Source organism: Coregonus clupeaformis, chromosome 24, assembly GCF_020615455.1.
Source record: "Coregonus clupeaformis isolate EN_2021a chromosome 24, ASM2061545v1, whole genome shotgun sequence".
NCBI lineage: Eukaryota > Metazoa > Chordata > Actinopteri > Salmoniformes > Salmonidae > Coregonus > Coregonus clupeaformis.
In genome coordinates, this window is record NC_059215.1 from 54,994,059 (window position 1) to 55,009,399 (window position 15,341).

The 15,341-nt window shown below is 42.9% G+C and overlaps 1 protein-coding gene across 5 annotated transcripts in view; it reads left to right on the forward strand.

Annotated features, from left to right (window-relative positions):
- l1cama (L1 cell adhesion molecule, paralog a) overlaps positions 1-15,341 on the forward strand; it is a 127,617-nt gene that overhangs the window by 65,982 nt on the left and 46,294 nt on the right. For all 5 annotated transcript variants that reach the window (XM_041845503.2, XM_041845506.2, XM_041845505.2 and 2 more), the window contains exon 2: positions 9,896-10,288. In XM_041845503.2, coding sequence (XP_041701437.2) covers positions 10,141-10,288 — 148 coding nt within the window. In that variant the 5' untranslated portion in view covers positions 9,896-10,140. The remainder of the gene's footprint in view (positions 1-9,895; positions 10,289-15,341) is intronic.

Sequence of the window (15,341 nt, forward strand, 5' to 3'; positions counted from 1 at the left end):
CATCCCTCACTCCTCTCATCTTCTGCTGAGTGAAACCTGTTATCTGTCCATATCTCTCTTTCTCTCTCATTTGAAATCCCTTCTTCACACTGTCCTCACTGTCTCTTTCGCTCTTTGATTTTCCAGACAGACCCTGAGGGGTAAAGTGTTGCATGTACAGTGGGGAAAAAAAGTATTTAGTCAGCCAACAATTGTGCAAGTTCTCCCACTTAAAAAGATGAGAGAGGCCTGTAATTTTCATCATAGGTACACGTCAACTATGACAGACAAATTGAGATTTTTTTCTCTCCAGAAAATCACATTGTAGGATTTTTAATGAATTTATTTGCAAATTATGGTGGAAAATAAGTATTTGGTCACCTACAAACAAGCAAGATTTCTGGCTCTCACAGACCTGTAACTTCTTCTTTAAGAGGCTCCTCTGTCCTCCACCCGTTACCTGTATTAATGGCACCTGTTTGAATTTGTTATCAGTATAAAAGACACCTGTCCACAACCTCAAACAGTCACACTCCAAACTCCACTATGGCCAAGACCAAAGAGCTGTCAAAGGACACCAGAAACAAAATTGTAGACCTGCACCAGGCTGGGAAGACTGAATCTGCAATAGGTAAGCAGCTTGGTTTGAAGAAATCAACTGTGGGAGCAATTATTAGGAAATGGAAGACATACAAGACCACTGATAATCTCCCTCGATCTGGGGCTCCACGCAAGATCTCACCCCGTGGGGTCAAAATGATCACAAGAACGGTGAGCAAAAATCCCAGAACCACACGGGGGGACCTAGTGAATGACCTGCAGAGAGCTGGGACCAAAGTAACAAAGCCTACCATCAGTAACACACTATGCCGCCAGGGACTCAAATCCTGCAGTGCCAGACGTGTCCCCCTGCTTAAGCCAGTACATGTCCAGGCCCGTCTGAAGTTGGCTAGAGTGCATTTGGATCATCCAGAAGAGGATTGGGAGAATGTCATATGGTCAGATGAAACCAAAATATAACTTTTTGGTAAAAACTCAACTCGTCGTGTTTGGAGGACAAAGAATGCTGAGTTGCATCCAAAGAACACCATACCTACTGTGAAGCATGGGGGTGGAAACATCATGCTTTGGGGCTGTTTTTCTGCAAAGGGACCAAAACGACTGATCCGTGTAAAGGAAAGAATGAATGGGGCCATGTATCGTGAGATTTTGAGTGAAAACCTCCTTCCATCAGCAAGGGCATTGAAGATGAAACATGGCTGGGTCTTTCAGCATGACAATGATCCCAAACACACCGCCCGGGCAACGAAGGAGTGGCTTCGTAAGAAGCATTTCAAGGTCCTGGAGTGGCCTAGCCAGTCTCCAGATCTCAACCCCATAGAAAACCTTTGGAAGGAGTTGAAAGTCCATGTTGCCCAGCAACAGCCCCAAAACATCACTGCTCTAGAGGAGATCTGCATGGAGGAATGGGCCAAAATACCAGCAACAGTGTGTGAAAACCTTGTGAAGACTTACAGAAAATGTTTGACCTGTGTCATTGCCAACAAAGGGTATATAACAAAGTATTGAGAAACTTTTGTTATTGACCAAATACTTATTTTCCACCATAATTTGCAAATAAATTCATAAAAAATCCTACAATGTGATTTTCTGGATTTTTTTTATTTAATTTTGTCTGTCATAGTTGATGTGTACCTATGATGAAAATTACAGGCCTCTCTCATCTTTTTAAGTGGGAGAACTTGCACAATTGGTGGCTGACTAAATCCTTTTCCTCCACTGTATTCATTTATTTCATCCCCCCTCCTCCCACTACACATATTCACACAGGTGGAATACAATAACAAAGTCTATTTTTTCCAATATGCTATTTAAGTTCTTTGTTGAAATAGGCTGCCTGAATTATTTTCAACTGATTATTTTTTTGGGGAAAGCCCTTAAGAATGAGTTTATTAATGATATCAGCAACAGCTTTTCTGCAGGTAACAAATAAGCCAGGGCAGAACTTTTTCATTAATAGATTAATATTGTGGAGCTAACAAAAATGTTATCTCAACTATTAAACATTTCCAGTCAATTGAAGATGCTGAGCTTTTGTATCGTAGAATCTGTGTTATTGCTGTAATACACAGAATATGATGGACTCAAATGGCTCCATTCTGTGTTGTTTCCTGCCCTACCCCGCCCGCCCACCCGCCCGTGCACCCGCCCCTCCCTCCTTCCCTCCCTCCCTTCCTCCCTCCCTCCCTCCATCCTGTCTTTGATAAGAGTGGCTGTTAAACAAGAGTGGCTGTCATCAATACCGCTTTAATACCCAGAGAGCCCATTGACAGGCCAACATGCCCCCACTGAGTGTAGCAAGGCTACTTACTAGTTCTAAGCACAGCCATTTCAGATCTAATGGATGACAGAGTGAACAGACAGGAGAGAGATGCCACTGGAGCCAGAGCTGCAATTAAATTAAAAAAGCAATATTGCATCAAATAGTCTATACATTCTATCTTGCTTTGGCATTTTGTTTGTTTGTGATAGCAGAGCAATTTCATATCTAATAGATGAGAGAGTGAACAGACATACAGACATACAGGAGCTGGATGCAACCAGAGACAGCTGCAATAAACGTTACATGCCATATAAACGGCTATATATTTTTCAGATAGCTGCAATTTTGAAGAAGGCTTCACTCGCAATGACTGTGATATGTGGTTGTTTTTACCTACCTTAGTTAACTGTAAGTCACTCTGGATGAGAGCATCTGCTAAATAACTACTACAATGTAGATATCATGTAGAAGCCTATACATTTTCTCTTGCTTTGGCATTTCGTTTTTTGTGTTGTCCCCTCCCTCTAGCAAAATGTTTCAATGCGCCACATCAATTATTTATCAAGGTAGCAAGTCACACTAAAATGATTTATGTTGATTTGGGGTGTTGCCTCATTGTTTGATCCCTCTCTCTCTCTCTCTCTCTCTCTCTCTCTCTCTCTCTCTCTCGCTCTCTCACACTCTCTCTCTCTCTCTCTCTCTCTCCCTCATTCTCTCTCTCTTTCTCTATCTCTCTCCCTCTCTCTCCTTCACTCTCTCTCTCTCTCTCTCCCTCTCCCCCCCTCTCTCTCTCTCTATCACTTCATCTTCCACTTCTGATAGACTCTTTCAGTTGGCTGATTGAATGAAGTTGGATGGCACCACCAGATCAGATAACCTATTGACAGCCCTGAGACATGGCTGTAGACGGCCCTTACATGTTTAGGTTGTATATAAGGCTATAGGTCCTCCAGCTGTAGTCTCTGGTGTTGCTGCTGACCTCTCCCCTGAGCCAAGGAGGCAGGTAACAGGGCTGAGGTTGGATCAGCGGCAGCTGCAGAGAGGAAACTGGGACGTACGTGTGTGTGTGGTGCGTGTGTGTCTTGTGTGTTAGGGTTTAATTTGTAATTCACTTTCCTGCCGCAGTTGCGTGCAGTTTGTCGGTGGCATTAATCTGGGTGGGCTCCACCAAGCACCCTCTCAGACACCTTATCACATTAGCTGTGTGTCTGTGTGTATGTCTGTCTGTGTAGCTGTGTGTCTGTGTCTCTGAGTCTATGTCTCTAACCACGGCCCTGCTCTGCTCCATTCATCCTGTGCCGGCCCAGACCCCTACACCCACGCAAGAACACATGCACACACACACACACACACACACACACACACACATTTGCCATTGGCCAGCCCAGTTGCCCCATCTGGTAATTGGGCCCCCGGACACCCCTGTAAAAGACACTCTAAACAGCCAGTACTAATATCACACAGTCTGGCAGAGGAGAGGTGTGTGTGAAGATGGCAGTAGAGAGAGGTGACACATTGATTGGGAGAGCTGGTGTGTGATTATGTGGAGGGGGAATTACCGTCACAGCTGAAACCTTCCATCACACCCCACCCCAACACACACACACACACACACACACACACACACACACACACACACACACACACACACACACACACACACACACACACACACACACACACACACACACACACACACACACACACACACACACACACACACACACACACCTCCTCTCCTCTATCCCACTCTGTCTTTCCATGGTTGTTGTGGGGTAGCACTGTCAGGCGAAGTGACTTGAATCTAATGGACCATTTAACCTAATGTTGTTAGTTTACACTGGTTTATTGAATGTGCTTCACTTCTTCTAATTGTTGTTCCCTGTTTAATCTCATCTCACTGCCTTTCTCCGTTGATTTAGATTGTATTCTCTCAGTGTTTGGAGTTGGAAGTCCTGAATCTTTTTCTCTTTCTCTCTTCTCCTTGCCTGATATTGTTGAATCCATTCTTTCTCAGTTGATTTAGATCTATTGTCTTAGTGCTTGGAATCGCTGAATGGTTATATCTTTCTTTGGTTGCCAGATATTGTTGAATCGGTTCAGCATCAGTGGAGGCTGGTGGGAGGAAACATCAGAGGACAGGCTCATTTTAATGACTGGAATGGTGTGACACTCTGGCTCCGGAACTTTAGTATTTGAGCCAGGGTGTATTTTGGTATGTTGGGTTTGGGTGTATTTCTATGTTTGCTTTTCTGTTGGCTTCATTTCTAGGTTTGGTCTATGACTCCCAATCGGAGGTAACGAGTGTCAGCTGTCGGCTCGTTATCTCTGATTGGGAGCCATATTTAATCTGAATGTTTTCCTGTGGGGATTGTGGGTTTTTGTTCCGTTTTCGGTCTGTGTACCGTGGACTTCATTGAGTCGTCTTTTGTTTTGGATTTTGGTTACTTTGCTAAATAAAGTCATGTTTCTTGGACACGTTGCGCCTTGGTCATACTTGGACGACATAGACGATCGTGACAAATGGAATACATAGAAATGTTTCAAACACATGGTTTCTAATTTGTTTGATTGACACCGTGACATTCATTTTTGTATTTATTTTATTTTATTTAACCTTCATTTAACTAGGCAAGTCAGTTAAGAACAAGTTCTTATTTACAATGACGGCCTACCAAAAGGCAAAGGCCTCCTGCAGGGGCTGGGATTTAAAATAAAAATATAGGACAAAACACACATCACAACAAGAGAGACACCACAACACTACATAAAGAGAGACCTAAGACAACAACACAGCATGGCAGCAACACATGACAACACAGCATGGTAGCAACAAAACATGACAACAACACAGTAGCAACACAACATGGTAGCAGCACAACAAGGTAGCAGCACAAAACATGGTACAAACATTATTGGCACAGACAACAGCACAAAGGGCAAGAAGGTAGAGACAACAATACATCACGCGAAGCAGCGACAAGTGTCAGTAAGAGTGTCCATGATTTAGTCTTTGAATGAAGAGATGGAAATAAAACTGTCTAGTTTGAGTGTTTTTTGCAGCTCGTTCCAGACGCTAGCTGCAGCGAACTGAAAAGAGGAGCGACCCAGGGATGTGTGTACTTTGGGGACCTTTAACAGAATGTGACTGGCAGAACGGGTGTTGTATGTGGAGGATGACGGCTGCAGTAGGTATCTCAGATAGGGGGGACTGAGGCCTAAAAGGGTTTTATAAATAAGCATCAACCAGTGGGTCTTGCGACGGGTATACTGAGATGACCAGTTTACAGAGGAGTATAGAGTACAGTGATGTGTCCTATAAAGAGCATTGGTGGAACATCTGTTGACCGAATGGTAAAGAACATCTAGCTGCTCGAGAGCACCCTTACCTACTGATCTATAAATTAAGTATCCGTAATCTAGCCTGGGTAGGATGGTCATCTAAATCAGGGTTAGTTTGGCAGCTGGGGTGAAAGAGGAGCGATTATGACAGAGGAAGCCAAGTCTAGATTTAACCTTAGCCTGCAGCTTGAATATGTGCTGAGAGAAGGACCGTGTACTGTCTAGCCATACTCCCAAGTACTTGTATGAGGTGACTACCTCAAGCTGTAAACCCTCAGAGGTAGTAATCACACCGGTGGGGAGAGGGGCATTCTTCTTACTGAACCACATTACCTTTGTTTTCGAGGTGTTCAGGACAAGGTTAAGGGCAGAGAAAGCTTGTTGGACACTAAGAAAGCTTTGTTGTAGAGCGTTTAACACAAAATCCGGGGCCAGCTGAGTGTAAGACTGTATAATCTGCATATAAATGGATGAGAGAGCTTCCTACTGCCTGAGCTATGTTGTTGATGTAAATTGAAAAGAGCGTGGAGCCTAGGATCGAGCCTTGGGGTACTCCCTTGGTGACAGGCAGTGGCTGAGACAGCATATGTTCTGACTTTATACACTGCACTCTTTGAGAGAGGTAGTTAGCAAACCAGGCCAAAGACCCCTCAGAGACACCAATACTCCTTAGCTGGCCCACAAGAATGGAATTGTCTTCCATTTCAAAAGCTTTGTCCAAGTCAATAAAAATAGCAGCACAACATTGCTTAGAATCAAGGGCAATGATGACATCATTTAGGACCTTTAAGGTTACAGTGACACATCCATAACCTGAGCAGAAACCAGATTGCATACCAGAGAGAATACTATAGACATCAAGAAAGCCAGTCAGTTGACAATTTTTCCAACACTTTTGATAAACAGGGAAAAATAGAAATTGGCCTATAACAGTTAGGATCAGCTTGATCTCCCCCTTTAAATAAAGCACGCACTGGGGCTGCCTTCCAAGCAGTGGGAACCTCCCCAGAGAGGAGAGACAGGTTAAAAAGGTCAGAGATAGGCTTGGCGATGATAGGGGCTGCAACCTTAAAGAAGAAAGGGTCTAAACTATCTGACCCAGATGGTTTTTTGGGGTCAAGTTTAAGGAGCTCCTTTAGTACCTCAGACTCAGTGACTGCCTGTAGGGAGAAACTTTGTAGCGGGGCAGGGGGAAAAGAGGGAGGAGCATCGGGGCTAGTCGCATTAGAAGGGCTGGAAGATGAGGAAATGTTGGACGAGCAAGGAGGTATGGCTGATTCAAATAGGAATCCTGATTTAATGAAGTGGTGATTAAAGAGCTCAGCCATGCACTCCTTGTTAGTAACAACCACATCCTCAACATTAAGGGACATGGGCAGCTGTGAGGAGGAGAGTTTATTCTCCAGGTCTTTCACCGTTTTCCAGAACTTCTTGGGTTTAGACCCACAGAGAGAGAACTGCTCCATAAAGTAACTAACTTTAGCCTTCCGGATAGCCTGAGTGCACTTATTTCTCATTTGCCTGAACGGCAGCCAGTCAGCCTGAGTATGCGTGTGCCGAGCCTTTCGCCAAATGGAATTCTTGAAGTGGAGTAACTCTGCCAGATCACCGTAGAACCAGGGGCTGAACCTGTTTTTAATTATAATTTTCTTTATGGGGGCGTGTTTCTTATCAATACCACTGAAAATATACAAAAAGAAGGTCCAAGTGTCTTCGGCAGAGGGGATCAAGCTGATTGTATACCAATTTACAGAGGTGCTCATTCAAGTTTTTTAGCAAGCGTCTATGACAAATCAGGACATGTCGTTAACTGAGCAGCCATTATGAACACAGGCTGTAAAACAGTGATCACTAAGGTCATTACAGAAAACACCAGACTGAGACCTATCAGGATTATTTGTGAGGATAACATCAAGGAGGGTAGCCTTTTCTGGGTGTTTGGAGTCATACCTTGTGGAATTTGTAATAATCTGAGAAACATTTTGGGAGTCCCATTGCTTTAGGACTTGGTCAGGTGGTTTAAGCATGTCCCAGTTTAGGTCACCTAGCAGGACAAATTCAGACTTAGTGTAAGGGGCCAGGAGAGAGCTTAGGACAGGCTGATGCTGATGGAGGACGATATCACCTAGCAACAGTCAACAAAGAGCTATTTGAAAGCTTGATGCTTAAAACCCGAAAATCAAATTGTTTGGGGACAGACTTGGTAGAGACAACAGAGCACTGAAGGTGTTCCTTGGTAAATATTGCCACTCCACCACCTTTGGAAGATCTGTCTTGCCGAAAAAGGTTATAACCAGAAAGGTTAACATCAGTGTTCAAAACACTCTTAACCACGTCTCAGTAATGACCAACACATCTGGATTGGATTCAATAGATACATTTTAGGTAATAAGCTTCTAGTGTTAATGTGCAGAAACCCCAGGCTTTTACGAGAGCAGAAATCAGTGAAGCAGAAATCAGAGCACAAGTCAGGAATTGGGGCTAGCAACAGTAGATGGGCCAGGGTGTACATGCACATTTCCAGATATCATCAGCAGTAATACAATCAGGGTACGGCAGAGGACAGGGAGAGCTCTGCAGTGTGGATTTTTATGACATTTGAATGTGCATCAGATGGTAACAAGATGTTGTACAGCAGTTTCATCAGGTAACATGAACACAAAGCCAGCGAGAGCTGGCAGCTATTATTGCTTGTTTGGATATTCCTTAATTTCTTGTTATTTCTTTACTTTTTGGATTATGTGTGTATTGTTATTGTATTGCTAGATATTACTGCCCTGTTGGAGCTAGAAACAGATGCATTTTGCTGCACCTGCGATAACATCTGCAAATCTGTGTACGCGACCAATACACATTGAATTGATTTGATTACAATGGCCCATCCTCCCCATAAGTGTGACTGACTGACTGACTTGGAGATATCCATGTCAATTAACTGACCAGCAGCCATTACTGAGAATGATAAAAGAGAATGAATGATAATCACTCTCCCCCCTCTCCTCCTTCACTTCCTCTCTCCATCCCTTATCACCATCGGTTACCAAATCCTTCTCCCTATAATCCACCTGTCTCTCAGTGCCTTTCTCTTGTCATTATGGACTGTTGCACCCTAACAAATAACCAATCCAAAAAGCTACTGTACATCACATCACACTCATCATCATTGAGCCTCGGTAAACAATCATCATCTAGTCAATGTGATGCCAGTGGAAAAGCAGGCCATGCTTTGTGGCTCGGCCAGGCACCAGGGGTACAGATGGGAGAGACTGTGTGGCCTCCTAGCCCCCACAACATGACTGATGATAACATATTTAACAGCTACTTATCACAATCAGAGAGGTAGTCTTGAGCTTTTCAATAGAGCTAAACCAACCCAATCTAATTTAATCTTTGTCAATTAGTAATGACTTTCTATTAATTTTGTGTTTACCACATGCTTATTACCAAACAACCACAGATGTAGCCTAGCCACTTGAGTTCCCTTGAGTGGCTCCACCACTTCATCTAATGGCAAATGTCCTTTTATTTATCTATTTGTGTTCTGTCTATTATCTGATGTGACACTTCATCACTTCATCACCTCATCAATTCATCACCTCATCACTTCATCACCTCATCACTTCATCACCTCATCACTTTATCACCTTATCACTTCATCACTTCATCACTTCATCACCTCATCACCCCATCACTTCATCACCTCATCACCTCATCACTTCATCACCTCATCACTTCATCACCTCATCACTTCATCACCTCATCACCTCATCACTTCATCACTTCATCACTTCATCACTTCATCTATCTACCTCTGTTGTCTCTGCTATGGTCTGTTAGTTCACCCTCTTGTTGTGGTGTTGACTCCATCTGCTTATCTGATTGGTCCTTCCATAATGGACACTGGTCAATGTCATTATAATAATAATAATATGCCATTTAGCAGACACTTTTATCCAAACCGACTTACAGTCATGTGTGCATACATTTTTACGTATGGGTGGTCCTGGGGATCGAACCTTACTACCCTGGCGTTACAAGCGCCATGCTCTACCAATTGAGCTACAGAGCTCATTACCTAAATGTGTTGTTTTCCTGCTAGTTGTCTTTAAACTAGGAATGAACATGCTACTGGATGTGTGTTCCTGGCTCTCTCTAGCCCTGACCACATGGTGCAGGGTCATTTGTCTCTCCTTCTGACACGTGCCCCTCCCTCTCTTCTCCTCTCCTCCCCCCTTCTCCCCCTTCTTTTAGGGAAGACTGCAGGAAGGCGTGGACCTGAGCAAAAGAGAGAGACAAAAGAGAGCGAGAGGCTGAGAGCCAAAGGAAACCAGGGGAAAAGGTAGCGGAAAAGGAAGAGAAACTCCGGCTGAAGACCGGGCGTGACAACAGAGAGAGGGAGAGACACAAGCTTGCTCGGCAGGAGTGTGTGCAGATTGCCCTCTGTGTTCGTTTCACGTGTGTGTTGAGCAGGTGGGACTTTGATGGGACAGTGAGCAATGCCTCACACTCAGCGACAGCAGGTTGGCAGTAGGGGGCGATGCACCCCTCTCCTCCACCACCCTATCCTCCTCCTCCCTCTCTTCTCTCTCCTCCTATCCCACGCCCCCCAGCTCAGCCAAGGAGCCATACACATACCTTCTAAATGTGAGTAAACCATCTTCACCTTATTTACACATCAATGTATTGTATATGTAATATAACATAATATATATAACATAATATATACCATTTAGCAGACGCTTTTATCCAAAGCGACTTACAGTCGTGCATGCATGCATTTTCAAATGGGTGGCCCCTGGAATCGAACCTACAGTCCTGGCGTTGCAAACGCCATGCTCTACCGTATAGTGGCCGCTTATAATAATGGCGAATAATGTTGACAAGCACAGAGAAGGTCAAACCTTGAGCATTACTGATAAAAATGTAATGTAAAGAACAGACACAATTCTCTATTTTAATTAGTAGAGAATGGTTTCAGTTCTATACATGACATTTCTGTCAGCATCCTTCTAATCTAAATCATAGTTCTGAAAGCCTCAGAGTTCAGGATAGGTGGTTTTCAATAAAACATCACAATAATGTTTAGAACATTCCATTTGCCTGCTGTGGGGGGGGGCAAGGAGATCCTACAGCTCCACTAAAAACCATTGACAACTGCGTGCCGTTTTCAAGGGATTGTTAAATAAATGTTAACTATTTTGTGGTAATATCATCACCTCTTGAAAAGCATAGTCAGACCTAAATATGTCTGATTATTCCATGCAAAACAATTGTGCACATTTAGCTCTATTATCAGAGTTATACAGCAAGTAACTGCATGCTTTTCATGATCAGTAAACGTCAATTGATCATGTAATTTCAGATACGTAGGGTAGCCTCACGATGTCTCAATATTGGCCACCATTAATTGGATATTTGAGTGATATAAAATAAAAGTGAATATCCCATATTTTGTGAGCTTTGCATTTCAAGCAACAGAAGGGTGCATTTGCCGTGGTACTGCTTGCTCATAATGTTTACTTTGTCCCCTCTTTGCTGCTATAACAGCCTCCACTCTTCTGGGAAGGCTTTCCACTAGATGTTGGAGCATTGCTGCGGGGAGTTGCTTCCATTCAGCCGCAAGAGCATTAGTGAGGTCGGGCACTGATGTTGGGCGATTAGGCCTGGCTCGCAGTCGGCGTTCCAATTCATCCAAAAGGTGTTCGATGGGGTTGAGGTCAGGGCTCTGTGCAGGCCAGTCAAGTTCTTCCACACTAATCTCGACAAACCATTTCTGTATGGACCTCGCTTTGTGCACGGGGGCATTGTCATGCTGTAATAGGAAAGGCCCTTCCCCAAACTGTTCCCACAAAGTTTGAAGTACAGAATCATCTAGAATGTCATTGTATGCTGTAGCGCTAAGATTTCCCTTCACTGGAACTAAGAACCATGAAAAACAGCCCCAGACCATTATTCCTCCACCAAACTTTAAAGTTGGCACTATGCATTGGGGCAGGTAGCGTTCTCCTGGCATCAGCCAAACCCAGTTTCATCCGTTGGACTGCCAGAGAACGCATTTCCACTGCTCCAGAGTCCAATGGCGGCGAGCATCACACCACTCCAGCCGACTCTTGGCATTGCGCATGGTGCTCTTAGGCTTGTGTGTGGCTACTCGGCCATGGAAACCCATTTCATGAAGCTCCAGATGAACAGTTCTTGTGCTGATGTTGCTTCAAGAGGCAGTTTGGAACTCGGTAGTGGGTGTTGCAAACGAGGAAAGACCATTTTTACGCGCTACACGCTTCAGTACTCGGCGGTCCCATTCTGTGTACTTGTGTGGCCTACCACGTCGCGGCTGAGTCGTTGTTGCTCCTAGACATTTCCACTTCACAATATCAGCTCTTACAGTTGACCGGGGCAGCTCTAGCAGGGCAGATATTTTACGAACTGACTTGTTACAAAGGTGGCATCCTATGACGGTGCCACGTTGAAAGTCACTGAGCTCTTCAGTAAGGCCATTCTACTGCCAATGTTTGTCTATGGAGATTGCATGTCTGTGCGCTCAATTTTATACACCTGTCAACAATGGGTGTTGCTGAAATAGCCAAATCCATTAATTTGCAGGGGTGTCCACATACTGTTGTATTTATAGTGTGCATAAGTATTAACACCGCTGAGTCAATACATGTTAGAATCACCTTTGGCAGTGATTACAGCAGTGAGTCTTTCTGGGTAAGTTTCTGAGAGCTTTGCACACCTGGATTGTACAATATTTGCACATTATTCTTAAAAAAATTATTCAAGCTCTGTCAAGTTGGTTGTTGATTATTTCTACACAGCTATTTTCAAGTCTTGCCATAGATCTTCAAGCCGATTGAAGTCAAAATTGTAACTAGGCCACTTAGGAACATTCAATGTCGTCCTGGTAAGCAACTCCAGCATATATTTGGCCTTGTGTTTTAGGTTATTGTCCTGCTGAAATATGAATTTGTCTCCCAGTATCTGTTGGAAAGCAGACTGAACCAGGTTTTCCTTTAGGAGTTTGCCTGTGCTTAGCTCAATTCCGTTTCTTTTTATCCTAAAAAACTCCCTAGTCTTTGCCGATGACAAGCATACCCATAACATAATGCAGCCACCACCATGCTTTAAAATATGAAGAGTGCTACTCAGTGATGTGTTCTGTTGGATTTGCTCCAAACATAACGTTTTGTATTCAGGACATAAAGTGAATTTATTTACCAATTTTTTTTGCAGTTTTACTTTGCAAACGGGAGGCATGTTTTTTGAATATTTTTATTCTTTACAAGCTTAGTTCTTTTCACGCTGTCATTTAAGTTAGTATTGTGGAGTAAGTACAATGTTGTTGATCTATCCTTAGTTTTCTACTATCACAGCCATTAAACTGTATTTGTATTTATTATGGATCCCCATCAGCTACTGCCAAGGCAGCAGCTACTCTTCCTGGGGTCCAGCAACTGTTTTAAAGTCACCATTGGCCACATGGTGAAATCCCTGAGCGGTTCCTTCCTCTCCGGCAACTGAGTTAGGATGGATGCCTGTATCTTTGTAGTGACTGGGTGTATTAATACGCCATCCAAAGTGTAATTAATCATTTTACCAGGCTCAAAGGGATATTCAATGTCTGCTTTTTAAATGTTTACCCATCTACCAATAGGTGCCCTTCTTTGCGAGGCAATGGGAAACCTCCCTGGTCTTTGTGGTCGAATCTGTGCTTGAAATGCACTGCTCAACTAAGGGACCTTACAGATAATTGTATTTGTGGGGTACAGAGATGAGGTAGTCATTCAAAAATCATGTTAAACACTATTATTGCACACAGAGTGAGTCCATGCAATTTATTATGTGACTTGTTAAGAACATGTTTACTCCTTAACTTATTTAGGCTTGCCATAGCAAAGGGGTGGAATACTCATTGACTCAAAACATTTCAGCTTTTCATTTTTAATTCATTTGTAAACATTGCCAAAAACATAATTCCACTTTGACATTATGGGGTATTGTGTGTAGGCCAGTGACACAAAATCTGAATTTAATCCATTTAAAATTAAGGCTATAACACAACAAAATGTGGGAAAAGTCAAGGTGTGTGAATACTTTCTGCACTGTATTGGTAAGTAGACCTAATGTACTTTATTCTCCAACCAATGTAGGTCTGCCTACCTATCGAAGTGAGCTAACATGATCCCCTTTTCAACATTGCTTTTAAAAGTGTTTAATTGCGATTGCTGCTGGCAGACATGATATAGGCTACATTGATTGATGGACCACGTCAAATTGTCTAGCTAGCTTAATAACAGATAATGTCAATATGGCTAGTTAACAAGCTAACTTTAAGGGGATAAACTAGATGACTATATCCAAATATTGTTTGATTTGCTTGCCATCTATTGTGGTGATGACTGACAACTTTACCAGGACGAGGACTTGCCGATGTCAAGCTCTTTCCAAAAGCCTAATCTCTGATGAAGCAAGCTAAATTATGTTGTTTGCTTAGCTAGCTACATGCCAAATGGATAGGTACCTTCATGTTTCTGAAATTCCATGATCATTGATGTTACCAGTGGTGGAAAAAGTACCCAATTGTCATACTTGAGTAAAAGTAAACATACCTTAATAGAAAAGGACTCAAGTAAAAGTGAAAGTATCCCAGTAAAATACTACTTGAGTAAAAGTCTAAAAGTATTTGGTTTTAAATATACTTAAGTATCAAAAGTAAATGTAATTGCTAAAATACTTAAGTATCAAAAGTAAAAGTATCAATAATTTCACATTCCTTATATTAAGCAAACCAGATGGCACCATTTTCTTGTTTAAAAAAAAATATGTACGTATAGCCAGGGGCACGCTCCAACACTCAGAAGTCATTTACAAACGAAGTATTTCTGTTTAGTGAGTCTGCCAGATCAGAGGCAGTAGGGATGTAGTCCTGACTATGCTCAATAGGTGATGATATTAAAACGAAATAGTTAGAACATTTATTTAACAATTCCTTGAAGACTGCACGTAGTTGTCAATGGTTTTAGTGGAGCTGGGGCTCTCCTTGCCCCCCAGCAGGCAAATCGAACGTATTGTGACGTTTTATTGAAAACAACCTATTGTGTTAAACCACGAGGACAGGGAGGGTCACTGAGTTTTTGGGGCATTCAGTCTGTGGTTATATTCAATCTGTGGTTATGTGCATAGTGTGTCTAATTACTTTGTAATTGATTACCTCAACTCATTCATTAGTCATTCTATTGATCTGGTTTCCTTGGTGCAGATCAGATTGTGATTGGAGGGCCAGGGTAATTCAACAGGGAATTGAGTTATACAACACAAGGAGCAGGCACACACACACACACACTGATTTTATGGGCCTGCGGGGAAATTGATTCTTAAACTTCAAGGTTGCTGAGTTTTCTACAGCTTTGCTTTAATAACAGAGTTAGAGGATTATGAATGTGTCCCAAATGGCACCCTATTCCATTTATAGTGCACTGTATAGTGCATTGAGTGGCATTTGGGACACAAAGGGAGTTAGAGGAAGAATTGTGTTTGTTGCTGCGGCTGCTATTGTTGTTCTGTTATTCATCTAAGTAAAGTATCAATGACTCACACAGACCTGCACCCACTCTTTACACATCTCTCAGTCCCCCACACACACACACACACACACACACACACACACACACACACACACACACACACACACACACAC